The 19,232-nt window shown below is 42.1% G+C and overlaps 3 protein-coding genes across 5 annotated transcripts; 2 read left to right on the top strand and 1 right to left on the bottom strand.

Moving 5' to 3' along the window:
• Positions 1 to 3,479, top strand: LOC117845670 (uncharacterized). The gene is made up of 6 exons (XM_034726734.2): positions 1 to 306; positions 1,032 to 1,124; positions 1,772 to 1,907; positions 2,148 to 2,424; positions 2,564 to 2,618; positions 3,056 to 3,479. Exons 1-6 carry the CDS (start codon positions 145 to 147, stop codon positions 3,128 to 3,130), a joined length of 798 nt encoding a protein of 265 aa, XP_034582625.1. The 5' UTR covers positions 1 to 144; the 3' UTR covers positions 3,131 to 3,479.
• Positions 3,480 to 3,944: 465 nt separating this feature from the next.
• LOC117845668 (probable plastid-lipid-associated protein 12, chloroplastic) lies at positions 3,945 to 7,702 on the bottom strand. 2 transcript variants are annotated; one of them, XM_034726732.2, is made up of 11 exons: positions 7,421 to 7,702; positions 7,276 to 7,329; positions 6,640 to 6,714; positions 6,379 to 6,498; positions 5,590 to 5,781; positions 5,372 to 5,455; positions 5,188 to 5,286; positions 5,051 to 5,104; positions 4,853 to 4,932; positions 4,357 to 4,467; positions 3,945 to 4,254 (listed from the first exon to the last, which is right to left on the bottom strand). In XM_034726732.2, exons 1-11 carry the CDS (start codon positions 7,685 to 7,687, stop codon positions 4,176 to 4,178), a joined length of 1,215 nt encoding a protein of 404 aa, XP_034582623.1. In that variant the 5' UTR covers positions 7,688 to 7,702; the 3' UTR covers positions 3,945 to 4,175. The 2 variants fall into 2 exon arrangements, with proteins under 2 accessions (XP_034582623.1, XP_034582624.1); XM_034726733.2 differs by having other exon boundaries at positions 5,197 to 5,286.
• Positions 7,703 to 15,520: 7,818 nt separating this feature from the next.
• On the top strand, positions 15,521 to 18,061 carry LOC117842553 (uncharacterized). Of its 2 annotated transcripts, none has more exons than XM_072291541.1 (2): positions 15,521 to 15,943; positions 17,312 to 17,786. In XM_072291541.1, the coding sequence occupies exon 1, from the start codon at positions 15,639 to 15,641 to the stop codon at positions 15,903 to 15,905; it is 267 nt and encodes an 88-aa protein (XP_072147642.1). In that variant the 5' UTR covers positions 15,521 to 15,638; the 3' UTR covers positions 15,906 to 15,943; positions 17,312 to 17,786. The 2 variants fall into 2 exon arrangements, with proteins under 2 accessions (XP_072147642.1, XP_034578917.1); XM_034723026.2 differs by lacking the exon at positions 17,312 to 17,786 and adding an exon at positions 17,809 to 18,061 and having other exon boundaries at positions 15,522 to 15,943.
• Positions 18,062 to 19,232: the final 1,171 nt, after the last annotated feature.

Below are 19,232 nucleotides of genomic sequence, written 5' to 3'. Positions count from 1 at the left end.
CCCAGCTATCAGCCACAACCCAAACAGCCATTCCTCTCCCTCCTCTCGCGGAGCGCCACCGCAACACCTCCGGCCGTCCTCCCGTCCTGTCGTAAACACCAGCCTCCGCGCCGCCGTCGTTGAGGACCGCCGTACCCTGCCACGATGAATTGCATCAAGTCGGCTCTACTCTCCGGCCACCGCCCGCACCCCCTCACGGCGTCTGCGGTGGCGGCGGCGGCCCCGCAGCATCAGCAGGTGGGGGGCGCCGCGTCGTTCCACTCCACCCCCGTCCTACAGCGGAAGCGCAAGACGCAGTGGCACAACGTAATCCCGCCTGCATCCGTCGCCCCTTCTCTTGTGATGTATTATTAGCAGGCCCTCGTTTTCATTGCTGAAAAAAAGATGTCTCCTTTTGTTTGATCCGACCGTGATTTGTATCTGGCCGGGAATCTGTTTGATGAAATGCCTGTAGAACCAGGTCTGCGGCACCATTGATGTGCTTTTATACGCACGCGCTTAGTGGAAATTATCATTCGGGGAAGGATTGGTGTGTTATTGCTGGATCCCTTTGGATCGATTTCGCATTATAAAACTATACTACCGGAAGGTTATTTATACAGCTCTGTACCGGGTGATAGATGCAGAAGTTGGGGATACCTTGCTCGATCTTTGATGCTTGTTAACCTTCTGTTTGTCTGGGTGCTTGTGCACTGTTTTCTGTATTACTCATTTTGTGCTTGATGCTACATGTAGAACTTGGCCTCCAAATTTCACCAGATTGCTGAGGGCTTGACTGTGGTAAAATTGCACTGTGAATTTTCAAGTCGATTGTTTTTTTCTTGATGTTATGCATGTGAAACTTGGTCAACAGTGCTTAGTTCAGCTGGTTTCTCTGTTCTTTAAGTTTCTATGATATAGCATTGTATCTGGAATTCTGGATAGAAGTTTGTGCTAACTGACTATTCACAGTATATGTGGTTCCATATTGCAAAGAAGTTTGTGCTTTGAATGGAGAAAGAATCAACACAATGTATCTTTTGGTTGAACAGAGATTCAACTATTATGCAAAACGCAGGAGGAATAGAGAAAATAAAAGGTCGATGATACGGAATATGTCGGAGTATGCAGAGTACCTCTTCCAGGTCAGTGTAATGAATTGTTTCACATTTTCATGTTATTTTAATATTGATCATTTTCCTGTTGTGTTGGAAACATAAGAGTAGGTAGATTATTAGCTCCACAAATCCTGTAAGTCTGCTGACCTTTTTATTATTAAAACTATATCAACATATTAATTATTATGTTTTGTCATATTTCTTTGCGAAGTAGAGAGGAAAGAATCCTAAAAAACATTAGAATGGTGTGCTGCCTTCAGAAGCTCTTGCTAGATTCCACAGCAAAGCACAATAATTTCAAATTGGATCCTAAAATGCCAATTGAATCCCTGGGAGATTTTGGAAAACATTAGTGGTTCAGAATCAGCTGTCTGTATTCCTGGAAGATGACTTGGTAGGTTGATGCTTTAGACTCTGAGGCTTTTATGTCTCTAAGGAGTGTGGAATTCAATAGTGATGTGAAATTTGGGATAAAATAAACAGAAACTTCTTATTTTACCCTTTTATTTATCACCCTGTTTTGTTGCTGCTTTCCATTGCTTAAGACATTTGTGTTCATTTTGTTCTTGCTACAAAGTCGGTTTTAGCTTTCAATAACAATGTCTCTCAAATGCTTAATGCAGATATAGAATGTTCTGGTCCATTTATATTTTTATGTTTTTCTTGATGTTCAGAGTTGGCGTGATGAAGACGAGAAAACCGATGCATCTAGTGGACCTTCATGGTTTAGAGGACATCGTTGGGTTAGGAATTCAAACAACAATGGTTTCCGTACACATGATTTTTATTACGGGAATTTCAGAAGCAGAGGTCCCGCACTTTTTTGTTTTCCTATCTTATAAGCACATTTTGATTATTCTTCTCTATAAATCTTAACTCAATTTAAAACTTCTTCTGCCGGCCTTCCATGTCTAACAGTTTTTGTTGGAAATATTACGGATGTATTTAAGTGTGCAAGGCAACTTATGTTATGAAAGTTAGAAATCCTTAAATGACATTACAATGGACCTTGTGAAGTTTAAATGTCATTTGTTTCTTGTCTGGCAACAGGAGGATTTGAATTTTGCACGAGTGATGAGGATGAGGATGAACCAGAGATTCTGTTTCGTGATGCTTTTCGAGACCAGCACACATATTATTGGTCTTTTTCCTCCGATAATTTTCAATGGAGGAACTCCAGACGTGCTCGCTCAGAAAAATCCAGAAAATGGAGTTCTGAAACAGACGATGAGGATGAAGTATCCACTCCATCAGAGGTATCTTTAGCACGGCAAGCTCTGGGATTGAGCACTTCTGGTCCGCTAAAACTTGAAGATGTTAAAAGCGCGTAAGATCTTTGAGCATTTTCATGGCTTTGAGTCCTTTTCCCTTTCTGGCAGAGATTGTGCCATGATAGTGTATAATTTACTTCTTTTTTGAACTGTTCAAGATTATTTCATCATTTTTTTCCTTTCTCATGATACTAGATACCGAGCATGTGCACTTAGATGGCACCCAGATCGCCACAATGGCTCATCTAAGGCAAGTTGTTTGACATCCAAAGTTTATTGTTTAATTGCTTTACAAAATTATGTTCGACTTCTCGTTTTCTCTGAATAATGTGCTGGTACCTGGTAGTCTATGGCACATGTCCTGAGCACACGTGAGGTGCCACTGTCATGTAGGATTGAACTGAACATTAAACAGTATGGCTATATCAATTAGTGCTTAGACAATGTTTTGGACGTTTTTCTTCAATTAGTACATAAGTAATTAACTATTGTTGTTCTATGTACTCCCTCCATCCCAAATTGTAGGTCATTTTAGCTTTTCTAGGTGCATAATGTTTGCTATGCACCTAGATATAGTGTATGTATAGATGCATAATTATATCTATGAATCTAGAAAAGCTAAAACGGCCTGCAATTTGAAACGGAGGGAGTAGCTAATTAAGCATTTTGTTTTTATTCGATGGACAGGCTACAGCGGAGGAGAAATTCAAGCATTGCAGTGCAGCATACCAGACCTTATGCGATAGTTTGGCTGCTGCATAGATAATTTTGAATGAAGATTGTGCTGCATGAGCCCCTTTCAAACTTGTCTGCAAATTCTGAAGAGTTTCCATGTGCTTGTGGTAGCCCTCACCTCCCCAATCCCAGAAGTCACATTGCTCTTAGCTCTTGGGGTACCTGAGTCAACCCAAAATTGACCAAATAATGGAGTACCGTACCATGTAAAATCTTTCCTCTCAGGGCATTGTTGTATTTTTTAATGATAGGAAGACATTGTTTATATCAGTCATTATTTTATCTTGGCTGAGTAACTATACTGCAATTTAGGTTAGGATGTTTTCGACGGGCTCATATCGTAACAAAGTACATTATCATCTTTGCTGCTGCCGAAGTTCTCGTGGACCACCTGATTTTGGCAATGTTAACATTGCGTTCATTTGTTCAGAACTGGATCCTGTGGACATTTCTTGTGTGATGTTGTGGGGACATTTCCTGTGTTTGTTTTGATGGGGTTCCAAATTCCAATAGCGTCGTCAGGTTAATATGTGTTGCTGACTTGCTATGCGATCTCAGATACTCAATTCAGACACAATTGTGTAAGATGAGAATGACAAGCAGTTTCAACCCGTTCAATCCTGAAACAGGAGCCCATCGGTAAAAGAGTATAAACATTCTGCCTGTTTTGAGGAGATACACTTTGTTGCCTCGTTGGGTATGTTTCTGGAATTTTCACCGTTTTCAATATTTGTGAGATACATTAGACTACCTTAGGAACTCCACTCTCACTTGGTCTGAAGTTACTAATTCCTTAAGAAACCTGGCCTTGAAGTTTGAACAGGCTTACAGACCATCATCATCATCGAAAATACTCAACAGTGATTCCGTATTTCTGAGAAACATTTTTGAGTACATGTACCATGCAGATACAAAATAACACTACTCCGAGTTTTGCTTTACAAGGGTTAGTTGTACACCAATGGACAGTCTTAGAAATCTAAATTATATTGCCCAAACTAACCATATTGATTTTAGGTGCGCTCAACAATTAAAAAATGGAAATAGGCCCACATATCCTTCATTATGGTGTTTACGTTGCATTTGCGATGCGTAAGTGGACTAGCATGTGCTGGTTAAGCCTGGATATCCTTATCTTGTTGTCGATGTACCTGCAAAAGAAAACTCATTCAGACAAGCATTAGTTCTCTGCTATGCATATTTCCTAAATATAACTTGTGTCTTTAGATTTCCGGAAATCATGAATGACGTACAAGATTTCCATGACAAATTCTCCTTTAGTATCCAAGGGAAACTGCACACCACCAACTTGAACAGCTCCTTCATTCATGGACACGCTAAAGGTATTGCTTTTCCCTGTTTTGCTGCATGTCCAATGCAAAGCTCTGAGTCAAAACTGAAAATATAAGTGTGAACTGAAAGCACACTCCATGTAATATTTCACTCGTTTTAATGCAAAACGTTCATTTGTCCTCCCTGTAAGTGCACAGTGCAGAGCTTTGTCTTACACTATCGCTCTTACTACAGTAACACTCTGTAAGTATAGCAGACTAGAGTTCTTTCAGTATATAACTATAGAACATAGAAGACACACTGCTTTAACAGTTATAGGTCACACTGCACACGTACAGGAGTGAAGTAAAGACTTCCTTTTCTTCTTTGTTAAGATGGTTGGACAGATGCAATTATGCAAACTACGCTACAAGAAACACACATAACCATTAATTCATGCAGGCTCTACAGACTTACCATATGCTGCCTCTTGCACTGAGGTTGACACCTGGAAAGGGACTCACCGAATTCTTCAATTGACCGTCTTCTTTAATAATCTAAATGGTAGTCCATTTTACTGTTAGTCATGTGAGGTACCCAAAGCCAATAAGGACACTTCAGTATTGCACTATCACTTTATCATTTTGCAAGGCTTGACTTTGTTCTGAAACTAACCTGAAAGTCCTTGAGACCGGCAGATGCAACAGACGACCAACTTTCACCTTCAGTCTGCACCCAAAGAAAGGCTAAATACCTTCAGGACTCCTAAATGTATGCAAATAAATATTATGAGAATTCAGTTGAGTAAGCACCCTGGCAACCTGTGAACGCCACAGCAGTTGCCATTCTCCAACCAGAATGTCCAGATCAACTTCAGCTCTATTTTGGCTTGAAATAAAATCATCAATGACCTGTCTAGCAAAAAAAAAAAAATATTGTACAGAGACCTTTCTTCTTTTGGCATGACAACGGATGATGCAAGATGCAATGACACACCTCTTCTACTCCTGTCCCTGCAGATATAGTTGACAGCAAAGTTTGCCTTGCGTCTGCACTCTTCTGCAGGACAAATGTGGTCCCCTGCACTACAGATTGTTTTGGAAAGACGATGAAATACAAGCATGGAAACTTAAATTCATGTCCTTAAAGCTGAATCTATGAACACTCCGATGTTGTCAAGGTAGTAAAACAACATCAAGGTTATAAAATTGTACCTTGTTTCCCCTTGAAATACGTATTTTCCCAGCGTGAGATAAGTATGTTGTGTCAAGCCAACCCTTTGCTTCATCTCCAAGAAGCCTAAATGGCACTGGGTATGGAACTTTGAATGGCAGAAATTTGAAGGTGAATGCTGCTCGGTCAAAACGGAAAAGAATGCGCTTTCCATCCTCAATAGTTGCTTCTGCCTGTTTTTATTTTCAGAAAATGCCTCACTGTAAGGTCATGGATAAGTGTTATAAGCAATATAAAGTAGCATTTAGCAGTAACATAGAAGCATGCATCATTAGCCATGACATAAAATCAGCAGAATTCTTTTTAGTTAACTGTTAAGGCAGTACAAGGCCTTATCTCCAAACTCTATTTTTATTATTGACAAGATTGATGTAACACTTGGTGAATCTTCAACAATTTGTTAGTGAGTCTTCAAACAGTCTGTTCAAGACTTCAAGACCATGAAATACAAGCAAGGAATCTTTCTTCATTTTTATTGGAGTAAAATCAAAGAATAAACGAACTTCCCTAGAACATGATACTACTAAAATATTATCATTGTAATGTAAGCGTGCGTAACGTCCCAGAAAAGCTCTTTATTTAATGCACATACATTATTAATTCCACAAACCAAGCTCCAGAAGGCATAATTAGACACAAGGTAATAACAAATGAATTGGTTGCTTTGGTAATGCAGAAATCACAAAAAGATACAGTATCAGACAGGATGGAACGAAATCTATGAAGCCCGTGCATAGTTAAAACTTGTGTGATATTGACAAAGAAATTACCTCTACTTTCAGATCACCAACTGACTCTGAAAACCTTACAACGTTAACCACCCTTGGATCATCTGTCCGGAGGTAAACTTCCTGGAAGATCCTGAAAGAGTCAACTCCAACAAAAGTCCTCTGCAGGCAATGCGAAATGACAATAATTTTAGTCATGTGCCTAGAGACTGAACAATCCAAAGTTGAAAGAACAGAGAGGCAAATAGTAGATGAAATACTATTATTTTCCCCTGTACAGAAGCAATTGTATTTTTTCTTAACCTGAATAGGGGATGCTGTCCCCGGTCTCGTAGTGAAGATGAGCTGCCAGCTACCTTCAATCAAACTTGAACTTGTCTGCAGAGAAACCATGAAAGGCTAAGAAGGCCAGATTTCCTCTCATGCTTTTGATAAACCTTTTCAGATTTATTGGGTACAAACATGCTAACAGTTTTTCAACTTCTCTTAGTCACTTTTCATGAATTTCGGTAAGAAATACAACACTTCACCAAAGTCACTGCTTTGCTATTCCAGATATTCACTGTCACCTCAATCAAATTCTACCAAGACGAACAATAGTGTGCCGTGCAGTTAAGCTTGTGCAGTTTGCAATATAAATTTCAAGAAATTAAATGATTCATTCTGCCAAAAAAAAAAGCATACCAAGCTCTACGCAATGAAGACCCATCTCCATTATATTATTTCTTTAAGGCAGTAAACCTACTAATTTAAACTTAAACTCCAGCATAAGTTCTCAGTTCGGCTTCAACTTGAGTAAGAAAGGTTCAAGTCATCTGCATATAATGCCTGAATCTACTGACCAAAACCACCAAGCACCCCCTCAAGCAAGCTAGCTGTGACTAGAACACACTAGATTACAGTGGAGCAGAGCACATAGAAATTGAACGGCACACGCACCGGATCAGGAACGCCTCCCAGGGCCTCGAGGGCCTGCACGGCGCTCTCCACTTCCTGCACACGCGTATCACAGAGAAAGCCGTCAGTAGCACGCCTGGCACGCGGGAGGAGGCTGTCAGTCAAAAGTGAACCGCAGGTTCCTTGCCTGGAGCTGGCGCGGCGCGACGGCGCGACCGCGGCCTTGGACGCCGAGGAGGGCCTCGAGGAGCGCCGCCTCGGGCTCCGCGTACGCCGCCTCCTCGACCGCGACCGGCCGCGCAAAGAGCCGCCCGGCCCTGTGGCGGCGAGGCCGGTACCGGCCCGGCCACCGCGAGCGGAGCGGCGGCGCGCGGGGCGCGCCGAAGCGAGGTGCGGCGGACTGCGGAGGCGGGAGGTGGACGATGCCTCCGGCTGCTGCTGCGGAGGCGGCCATGGCGCGCGCGCGCGCGGTGGGAATCGGGATGGGGGCGCGGCGTTTCGTGGGTGGCTCGCGTACGCGCTCGCGCTCACGCTTGGCGCGGGTGGTGGCTAGCTGCGATCGAAATCGTTCGTGTCGTGTGGCGACCAGTAGACGAGCGCCACGCGGCGGGAGGGGGGTGGTTATCCCCCATTCCTTCCTCGGTTCCTCCTCCACCTCTACCCTTGTCTCGCATTTCACCAAGCCAGCTACCATGTTCAATCGGTGCTCTCTTTTAACTCTGCTTGTTGCAAGTTGCCAAATCACCACTACTTACCTGGCTGGGAATCTGTTCCAAGAAAATGTGGGGACCCGAATTGCTGATCATGCATGGCTTACATATGGATTTGGATGGCTGATTTGGAGGACCTCATGATGAAATGCCATCCCCATGCATGTGATCGAAGGTCAAAGGTGATTTCCACATGAAAGGTGTTTACTTTAGTTTTGCGGTGATATAGTATTGATGGATGCTTCACTACTCGATCTAGGTTTGCAAATGCTTGACAAACGAAACCGAACAATATGAGGAAATGAACATTTGAATGTCTTGAGACACGTTGGCATGTCATTGATTAAAATTTCTGCAAGTTAACTTGTGTTAGTATACTAAGTTTTGTTGGTTCAAGAAAACTTGGTCCTTTCATACATGATAGAACATTAGAGGGAGGGACTTCAAGGTGTGCATATGTGGTGTATATATGAAGAAGTGGTTAATGGAAATAATTTAAGAGTGCAAATAGTATGTAAAATAATTCGAAAGCAATAAATTCAACACTATTTCAATTGATTGTACTAATAATCTTTGGCCTAACACCGGATATACTAGGAGCTAGGAGTCTTAAAAGGTCACACAACTTATGAATTTCTGCAACAAGCTCAGGATATTCTCTATGCCAAGTTTCCAAGGACACGCAGGAACATGCTGACTGTCGACAATGTTGGTCTTGTGCACTGTCATGGTATAAGCCAAGCATGAGGATAATGTATTTGAATCTCTCAGCAGCTTTCTTTTTCTCATTCGTCCAAATTTGGCCACACAATGGCATGTGGGAGACAAGCGTGCAACCGCACGGCATATCTGCATCATGTTTCTGATAGGTTGATCTTCAGCTTTCTTGATGCCACCCATTCTCAAACTATAGCCATCTGACGCATTGAGGATGCCTCTTCATTATTCATAAAAGGAAATCAAAGGGGAAAAGTTGCAGTGACCAATTTGCCATACGCTTGGCAACGGTGTGCAAAGCCATGTGGTCAGTGGAGGGGTTCGTTGTAGGTAGTGTGATGGATCGTGGTACACTGGCAACAAGAAGATGATAGGGCGGTGTATTATATACAGAAGAGAAGCCCAAGGAACAGAGTGTGCTAGACATGTAATTGACAGAGTTGGTGAAGGAAGGAGTAAAATTTCAGATTTTGATAGTTCTATATATGCATAGGCCATCGTTAAAGTGAACACATATATAATGAGATACTGAGATAGGTACCGATGAGTGGCTTGCATGTATGTGTTTCGGTTTGATGCCATGTTCCGTAGGTGGCGTTGTCCCTTCACGATGATGCGCAGCTTGCTCAATGGGCGATGCCCGCCGGCGTGTGAGCCTTCACCATGTGGCCAAGTGCAATTTGCGTGATGAAGTTTGACTTGTAATGGCCATATCAGAAGTTTTAGAACTAGAATGTAGGTACTTTCCTACAAGGCCTTGAGCCTTCTAAAACTCCTGAATACCAGCCTTCTGAATGTTCCTTGAGCCTCCAATTCCTAGAAGGCTAGAACTTGAACCCATCAGAACAGAGGTGCACTTGCGTACCGGTAGCTCCGGTGGTGATAACTGTTGTGCACATAGGAATGAGTATTTGAATGCCTTTGGGCACATTGGCGTGTTTTTTATGGATTAAATTTTCTGTAATTTAATTTGAGTTGCCTACCAAGCTTTGTTAAAGAAAATTTTGTCGTTCCGTACATAATGGGACATTAGAGGGAGGACTTCAAGGTGTGCATATGTGGTGTAAATATGAAAGTTGGTTGATGAAATTCAATAGTGTTTCTCTAAAAAAGAAGAGTGCGAACAAGCTGTATGTAAAAGATTCGAAAGCAATAAATTGAATACCACTTCAATTGATCATACTAATAATCTTTGGCCTAACAATTCCCCTAGGTGGATATAATAGTTATCCTCTATGCCAAGTTTCCAGGTACACGCATGAACAAGCTGACTGTCAGCATTGTTGCTGTGTACCTTGCCATGGTATAAGCCAAGCAAGAAGATGATACATATGAAGCTTTCTATTCATGCTTTGTCCAAATGTGCCCAGACAAGCGCAGCCATGAAACATGCGTGCAACAGCACAGCATATCTACATCTTCCTGTTGTTTGATAAACTTCAGCTTTCTTGATGTCACCCATTCTCAAACTAGTCATCTGCGCATTGAGGACGGCTTTTCATTATTTCTGAAAGGAAACCAGATCAAGGGCACAAGTTGCAGTGACAACTGCCATACACATCTGACAATAGTGAACTAACGTGCCCGGTGTCCTCATGATCTCTCTCATGTGGTGAGCAAAGCCAGGCGGTGGCCTGTGAAAGGAGAGCTAGTGTGAAGTGTGATGGATAGGGTGCATTACATTCAGAAGCCGAAGAAACAGAGTGTACTGCATGCATATAGGAGGAGTAAAATTTCAGATTTCGGTGGTGCTTGGCCTTATTAGATAAAATGGACACATATATCATAAGTGGCCTGCACACGTATATATGTGTTTCGGTTTTGTCAACTCACACTTCGTATATCCTACTCGTGGGTTGACAAAATTCTATCGTTTCTTGCATTTTGGAATGGTTTATAACTACTGTCTGAGAGCATTCCACCTCTAGCACCGTACCTTACATGGATTAGAACGAGTATATATTGACACCAAATAACAAAAGAGATAATACAAACAGAACCCTTTTTTTTTCCCTTAGAAATGTAAATCCAGAAAGTTGAGAACATATAGTGTACTCTGCCAGGCACTAAAGAGGGGAAATAAATTGGTTCTTATGAAGGTTTACCTCAACTTTATGCTTGGCTGGTACACAAGCATAAACATTAACATAAAAAGACCTAAATGTAATCGTACTTGCTTAGGCAGTCAAGTTGACGCATACTAGTTTTCAATGTAGGCACAGGCATGCATTCCATATTCAGGGGATCTACACACATGTGAGAATCAATACGTTGATCTTGTATTGGCCATATACCAGAGGTTTTTTTTAGAGCAGCAGTTACAGAAATATTTAATCTTTACTCTTTGATTCACGTCAGTTTCATTTGTTTTATAGGTATAAATAGTGAAAGACCAGTTCATTTGTACCAGTAGTCGATATATGGTTTGGACAAGTTTGGCCAAATTTAGAAGTTCCATAAAAATTTTCATCCAAAATAAAAAATTCTCAAATGATCCCAACTTGGGTTTTCTCAACTGGGACGAGGATGGATCCTTTATAAAATTCCCGCGAGACCTGCACAGGTGAAGCTGGGTTTCTAGCAAGTGGCCTAGCTCCCTTGGACTCCATGGACAGTTACAAGCGCCAGTCACATACGGCTGTTCTTCTAGCTGCCGGGCGAGGATGGATCTCACCGCAAGTTCGAACTTGGCAGACCCCTATGGCTCTCCCAAGGCATGGAAATCTCCATCACAAATCCAGCCATAGGCACTCCGCAGAACAGAGACGAGCGGCAAGGTGGATTTGGGTGCGTGCAGGACTAGATGGCTGGCGACATATGGGAACTCAAATAATAACCTTTCACGAAGCCGCTAACCACTAGTCTTGCTAGGAAGGCAGGTGAATTCCTTGAGCCTCCTATTCCCAGTAGGCTACAACTAGCTAGAACCCATACGAACAGAGGTGCACTTGTGTGCCAAGTGAGCGGTGGCACCCGTGGCTTCCAATATGATACTCCTATATGGATACTACTGGGCCAGAAGGTGGTGGAGCTGAAGGGAAGTTAATCAACGTAAGACATATGGCCCACACAATAATAGGATTCACGGTATACCCTTCCAGTCTCAATGCAATGCACTTCCCGATGAGATCCACCAGCCTTATACATCAGAAATTTTGAGCTACTATAACTAGAGAAATTCCGGGTGATGAGTAGTGTTTAGGGGAAAAACGTTGAAAAATACTTGATTTTGCTACTGAGGTTCATGCACATATTAGTTTAATCCCTTCTGAATAAGCTACATAAACATCATGTGCTATTAAGCTACCCCCGCCTCAGTGTTCCTCCAAGCTCGGCCAATTAATGTGCAAATCAACTTCTCCCCGTCCGTTCATGATGCCATCAACAGTTTGATTATGGGGCCATCAACTTCTTCAATTCCCGTCTGTTCTTTCCCACTCGTCTCTTGGAAACTTACTGTAATCCTCTTGTTACTTAAGCGATGAAGCACCATAAGAAAAACAGTATGGTTACCGCAAACCCCTTCAAGTCGTTTAATCTACTCTCTATCTTATCTTGAAGGTTGTCCTTTTTTCTATTAAAGAACATCAGCCCTTATATGTTCGAGATGGAAATGTACTACATATTGCGCACAAAATCATACATATCGGTATGAATAACCAATATGCTATTCTTATAAATACTGTGCATAAACAACAATATAAATAGCGATAGCATCCAAAGATGGCGCATTCAAGTGACTTGTATATATGGTGATACCTTGGCTGAAAATAACTTAAAAATTATCGGATAATTAAATAAAATATCAAAGGTGTTATTGCTAGATTTGCCGTCTAAAGTACTCTAAGAATGTCATACTCGTATAACAGTTTGGTTATGCATTTGTGGAAAAATAATGGGCAAACTTTATATAAGAAAGTTAAAGTTATGTTTCTTGTTTTCTTTTGGTGACCTGTTGGCTAGCTAACTGTTAATTTTTCGAGTGATATACGATCTGGCCGCTGAGACCGAGATTTCCTCACAGAAACGAAACGAGGAAATTGAACATCCTTTGAGACAAGACCTGTGGCAGTCAATCCTACTGATCTACTCGCCCTCGCACCAACTCCAAGTGCCCCCTCAAAAATTTAGCCATGCACTTGACCCACTTGGCCGTCAGGAGTTTGCTGCTTAGTGGTGGCGCTGACGTTGCTTCGTCCTCGGCGATGTTCAGCCACACCGTCGGCGTCCTCATGCTGGAGCCAGTGGTTGCTTCCGTCCGTCGGTGCGCGTCGCCTAGTGTACGGTGTTGGGTAGCTATGCTACCTATTGGCTAGTGATGACAGCAGGGAAGAACACGAGTCTGTCCCCAGCTCTCTATTTGTGACGAGTTCCTGACTCGCTAGAGAATGTGATAACAATGGAGTAGTGGAATAATTAAATTAGCAAGCGCGGTTCGTGGGATTCGAACCCACGACCTCAAACCTCGCGCGAACCTTCCTTACCATCTCACCTACACAGCACATGTGATGGAGTTATATATGCATTCCTTTTTGAAGTATCACGTGGAGTACTATTTAGTACCGGGCAATAACACCGACCAGGTTGGTGTTATTGTCCGGTACTAAAAGGATTTTGAGGACTGAAAATTTCTACCCGGTACTAATTTCTCATGTTAGTACCGAACGAAAAGCTGTCTGGTACTAACGTCTTGGACGAATGCTCACTTTTCTTGTAGTGAACAAAATACTTGCAGCAGCTAGCTTCCTAGAATATCAATCCCCATCATCTCGTATCAACATATAGAAGAACATATATATATGCCTCTCATGCCAACTCATCCATACAAGCAACCATTTCACATATGGATCAATAGCAAGCAAGATGATGACTTAAATCAACACATATGGCAAGAAAAATACCAAATCAAGAGTAGACACCAAGATTTACGTGGAAACCCTTGCGGAAAAACCACGGCGGCTCCAAGCAATGCACTATATAATGGCAACTTTTCAGATCGACCCTCAGAGCTTTAGAATATTGCAAACAACCCCAATGTTTAAGCAATGTTTACCATAACAAATGGCTAATGGGCTTTCAAATTGGTGACAGAGCACCACACCCACCGCTACATCACAATATAGCCGCTGCTCGTTGAACTGATATAGACTTAGTTTTCTCGACGCCACCCATTCAGATAAAAAACTAACATCGACCTGCAGTATCCTGCCTCAATGAGAAACTGAACAGAGAGGTATTGTAGCGACGGTTGCCATATCATGAAGGGGAAATTGAAGGAGTACTTTGACAACAGATTCCATCCTTTTTCACCCATGTGTGAAGCATGATTGATCTGTGTCCCTCGCAAATTCCTCATGTGGTGAGGGCGACGGCTGCTAGTGTGTTATGGATCGTGGTATAACCAAGGGTGTACAAATACAGACGCTGTATATATAGTTGATGGGAAGTTGGTGAACAACTTAAGTAATTCGTTTCAGATAAGACATTATTACAATGACTCAACTGGCTAGAGGCGGGGACACAAAGTTAGAGGAGTGGCGTGCACGCCCGTGTTTAATTTGGTTTGATGCAAGCCATGAACGATCCATGTGAAAGGTCTCTGTATCTGTACTAGTGTCTTCGGTGAACTGGTGGTATATATGCTTTGTATTTTGCATAACTTATTGATTTCGACGAAGCCTTTGCGAAAGGACTTAATAAAATCATACATTTTATCAAATGACTTTGAATTTGCGCAAATCAATGTATTGTATATGAATGTATCTGGTGAACCAATTCTATCATGACAAAATTCGAGGGCGCTCAGTCTTTGACTGCAACTAATTTTTTTTTTAAGAAACAGAAGGGTTAGACCCCTGTCCATTATAGTAGTTGAAGTAAAGTCAAAGAAAGTTTGCTAAAGGTGATAATAATAGAAAAAGAAGAAAGAAAAGGAGAAGACTATCCAATTGAGTCTAATTTGCGTGGCACATAACTTTTTTCCCCACGGACGAAATGATAAAGAACAAACCTAAGGCACATGTAGAAAAACTTCCCATAGGAAAACAACTGGCCAAAATATTGATGAATTACTTGCATTTGAGTTACTGATAATTGTGTTGTCATAGCAGAAAAGGAAAAAGATTGCACATTTTATTACACATGATTACTCACAAAGTGACAATCGCACATTCTACTTGTAGCACAAACTTATTCAGAATGTTCTTGATGAAGAGTACTATCCTGGCAATGCATTTTTTTGATAAAGGATAAAATCTGGCCTGCTACATCCACATGGTGGATATATACATTATACAACCAAAGGTCATAAGAGTTCAGAGTGTCCACAGAAAAAAAAAGAAACACAAAAGTAAATTATGTCTGTTGTTTCTTTTCTTTTCTTTTCTTTTTTTTGCAGTTGTAGCCTCTGGTGTTTGGTTAGCTACCTCTGTGGCATTGGGTGTCAATCTGCATATGGCCAAATCTCCAAAATGCGCTATTAGAGTTGTGTCATCTGTCTTGATAGTGTGAGCATGTAAATTGCTCCAAGCACTACACATGTGCTTCAAGCTCTCTACATGCAGGACTATTGGGTTTTAATCTCAATGATACCTTTTTACTTTTACTATTCATTTTTAACTAACAATATTTTTCAAATTATTTGTTTAAATAAAATGGTAAACGTGTCTCATTAGATTTAATTTGCCAAGGATTTACACTAAAGTTAGGATACACAATGCCGTATCATATGTCATCTACTTCTATATAAAACAATATATAATTTTCAGTAACGTGGAGAAAAAAAGATAGATGTAAGACAAAGGAATGTGCTGTTTGGCGAAACTAAAAAGTATACTAGGTGATCACTAAGAGAGAGTGTAGCTTTTCGTTGGTGTTGGCCAAAAAAGAAAAAAAGAAATCCAACGACCTTTGACCTGCGGCAGTCAATTCTCCTCATGTCGCTCCGCCCGTCCCCAACACCCCCCTCAAAATCTCGCCATGAGCTCGACCCACCTCGCCGGCGCCGACCTTGCTTCGGCCTCGGCGATGGGCGGCCACACCGACCGAGTCTTCAGGGCGCTGGCGGTCGCCTCCCTCTACATCCTCATCCGCCGCTGGCGCGCCGGTGGGGTCGGCCTCGCCGAGCGGCCGGCGCCGGCGGAGATCGCCGCCGCGGCTGCGCTCTGCACCTCCGTGGCGTGGCTGTACGTGCTCCCCGCCCTGGGCCTCCGCCGGAGCTCGGACCGACGTCGGCACCAAGATTAGTTGACCAGAGCAGAGCAGAGATTGTTGTTGCGTTGCTGGTAACCACCCCTCTTCTGTTTTGGATGTAGTTCTTCTTCTTCCAATTGTGGCCTGAGGAAATATAAGTACGGATCCGAATAGTTCAAAGATTATCTAGCATGAAACGAACAAGTAAGCATATGGATCCAACTGTCCAATCCAAGATTAGTTGGATCACAGCTGTTCCATGAAATGCTGGTTCATATAACAGTTATAGGCTGGGGAGCCTTCCACCAGTGACTGGCCAAAGAGAATTGGTTCAAGGACTATTTGTGAATCTGCCGGTTTTCTTCAAGTTATTATTCCTGGCTTGCAGTTCAAAATCAAACTGTTTTGCCCCATTATATTACTCATCTGCCTTAAGACTAGCTGATTAGCTTGTTTCATTATCTCGAGTTCTCGACAATTTTCCTCACCTTGTCACATAAAGTGATTTGTGCCCAACCAGAAAGCTGACTGCTATATGGTTCCACACACAAGTTCTGTTCACTAAAATTTACAAGGAATGAACAATTGCTGTTTGATATCTCTGTCATGCTGTTTCTTGCACATTGAAGCTGTGCTGTCCTGGCTTACTTAGGCTTCATGCTTCTCCGGATCATCCAGTGATTCCATTCCCTAATTACCTGATGTGGCTGGATTGTTCCTGATGTTACTTATTCCCAAACGCCTACCTGGTTCACAAGAGCAATGCATTCTCTTCATTTTTTTTTTCTTCTAATTATGAAGAAAATAACTCTAGTAAGGGAGGTCGCAAGAACATATCTGGACAGCAGAGTACTTATGTTCTTCTCCTATCCTTTGCACTTTATTGGTATGTGCTTTGTCTCACATCATGTATTTTCTAGCTCTTATGGTGGCCACCAAAAGCTAGACAGAAGGGAATAAATACAAAAGGTGGAGGGAGAATGGTACATAGAACTATATAGGGGTTGTGCTTTTGCAAAGTCTGAGTGGAAGTGAGGCATGCTTGGTTGACTTGCCAACCCGTTCTCATTCAGGATAGCTGGCACAGAAATTACTGGTTTCAGAGCTCTGGTTTAAATCAAAGCAAATCCTTGCTTACACTTGCCTAGAGGTAAAGGTGCACAAGGGAACCAAACATGGTCTACATTCTAGATATAAGGCAGATACAAACAGGGTAGCTTCATCATTTTGCTTGGAGTGAAGTGGGTGTTAGGTATCTAAGCTTGTGTTTTAAGTGTTGTGGGTCTTTGAACTTGAGAAGTGCACATTTAAGTCCTTGAACTTGAGAACCATACATTTAAATTCGAAGGCGGCAGGCTAGCATAAATTAAACAGCTGTTTGGCTACAAAATAGTCAGGTCAATCTGTGGATAACTAATGATCTTAAATTCTTCTTCTTCCTCTTTTTGAAACAAAATCAGTTAGCATTCTGCTGACCTAAGTCCGGCAATGAGCAGCCATGCTTGCATCACTCAACATCCTCCATCGCCCGTGGTGTGCTGGCAGGGTCAAGCGATGGAAGCTGTCCTTGTGATCTTTCCATGCACTCCTCATCTTCAGACTTATGAGACTGGCACAGCAGATCCTTGGACCAGCAATTGCATCAAGACTACTTGATGGGTCCTAGTGGCCTGTTATCCTTTGATTTCATTGTCCTTTGCATTCATTCGTTAAGGATCTGCTCGATATTGCTGCTATTGTAATGTATGTTCTTTAAACACACATTCATGTTCAACTGTCCCTTAGGCCATCTCTGAACCTAACGATTGGCTTAGCACCAGCTTATTGGTTTGTTGGTGAGATCTTGCAGTTGCATGACTACCCGTGACTCCACGGCCAATTATGATCTTAAATTATGTCATAACCCATGACTATAAGGGATTTTTTTTTCTTGCATGAGCTCATATCTGGCTTGCAGTTCGAACAGATAATGGATGAAGAGTTTCAGGGAGGATGTGTGTAACGATCTCCAGACATAAAAGGTTGGACGAAGCTTGTACTATTTGATTGATATCAGCCTGTAGAGGTTTATGAGTTGTTGCAAGTAAACAATGTTGCAATTGAGTTGTTGCAAGTAAAATTGTTGCAATACAAACATAGTTTTTTTTTTGGTTCGCTTCTAATATTGTAAAACACTGATTCTACTCCCTTGAGCCCAATTTTGCTTCTCAGACTGATCAGCTAGCTGTTTGAGGGAACAAGCAAACACATAGCGGCGCGTTATTATTGTTTCCAGAGAAAGATGCCTAGCTGCTTCATGATCTGCAAATCCGAAAACCTAAAGCTAAGGCTACACGAATGTCCTGTCCTCTGTAACGTAGATTTAGCACTGTGGCTCCATTTCCTTGGCTGGGGTTTTCGGTCCTGATGACGCCCATTCCTAAAAAGATAGAATTCTCGGAGGCTATCATGCTTGGCATGTAAAAGTTGTAGTCTGGGACTTGTGTTTCGTGCACCTTGTCAGTCACAGCATCATTCGGCAAGGCCAACGGCTCCCCTGTTCCTTGCATCTTGTTTTTCACCTTATCCCCTGTTCCCTGCCCTTGGTTGCACGACACGATGTGAATGGATTGGCTTGGCACCAGCATAATGGTTTGTTGGTAACGTCTTGCAGTTGCATGACTACCTGTGACTAAAACGCCAATTCTGCTCCCAGAGATGTTTCCCCGCAGTGTAGGCGCGCCAATGGAATCCCTTGTGCGCTTTCTTCTCGCGTTGGGGATGTTATTGGGTTCCTGATTATGTGGATGTAAATCCTAATGCCACCTTTCCTAACATGTTACCATGATCATCAGAAACACTACATTTCCTTCCAGACATATTGTACCTAAGAGAACCCCAGTCAGTGAGGGTTGAATAGTTGATGGGCATCACAACAATGCAAATATATACTACTTGACAGGAGAGTCCTTTAAACTTGAGCCCTTTTAGTTTTATAGCGTGCGTGCCTGTCTAGTCTGATGGTCTCTAATATTATGCAGTTCCGTGCACATTGTACGGAAGGGAACGTTGGGAGACCAAAAGCAGCAAGTTGCATAAACCGACAAAGCTGGATGGCATAGACTACTGCGAGTATTTAGTTAGGATTGATTTCGCATATAAAACTGGGGTTTAAGTGTCTTGCTTGCCACTGCTTATACGTATTAGGATCATAGTCAGAGTCGTAAGTTCGCAACAATGATTTCTGATTTAACTAACCCAAATTAGAATTTTAGAGGACCAACCAATGATTTCACTCTTTGTCAAAACAAAAGTGCTCCAAGTAGGAATTCTTTCCCCTTAGCGTTAAGACGGTAGATGCACGGAGCAGGGAAATGTTTGGAGATTCTTCGACGATAGGTA

This window comes from Setaria viridis, chromosome 2, assembly GCF_005286985.2.
Source record: "Setaria viridis chromosome 2, Setaria_viridis_v4.0, whole genome shotgun sequence".
Classification (NCBI taxonomy): Eukaryota; Viridiplantae; Streptophyta; class Magnoliopsida; order Poales; family Poaceae; genus Setaria; species Setaria viridis.
The sequence above is the reverse complement of the archived record's forward strand: the minus strand, read 5'-3'. Positions and strand labels throughout refer to the sequence as shown.

What these genes read in the sequence shown, in the direction of transcription:
- LOC117845670 (XM_034726734.2), top strand. Translation starts at nt 145, where the DNA reads ATGAATTGCATCAAGTCGGCTCTACTCTCCGGCCACCGCCCGCACCCC. An exon ending in GCAAGACGCAGTGGCACAAC is followed by an intron (nt 307 to 1,031) that starts GTAATCCCGCCT and finishes TTGGTTGAACAG; the next exon opens with AGATTCAACTATTATGCAAA. An exon ending in CGGGAATTTCAGAAGCAGAG is followed by an intron (nt 1,908 to 2,147) that starts GTCCCGCACTTT and finishes GTCTGGCAACAG; the next exon opens with GAGGATTTGAATTTTGCACG.
- LOC117845668 (XM_034726732.2), bottom strand. Translation starts at nt 7,687, where the DNA reads ATGGCCGCCTCCGCAGCAGCAGCCGGAGGCATCGTCCACCTCCCGCCT. An exon ending in GGACAGCATCCCCTATTCAG is followed by an intron (nt 6,499 to 6,639) that starts GTTAAGAAAAAA and finishes CATTGCCTGCAG; the next exon opens with AGGACTTTTGTTGGAGTTGA. An exon ending in AGTGCAAGAGGCAGCATATG is followed by an intron (nt 4,468 to 4,852) that starts GTAAGTCTGTAG and finishes TTGGACATGCAG; the next exon opens with CAAAACAGGGAAAAGCAATA.
- LOC117842553 (XM_034723026.2), top strand. Translation starts at nt 15,639, where the DNA reads ATGAGCTCGACCCACCTCGCCGGCGCCGACCTTGCTTCGGCCTCGGCG.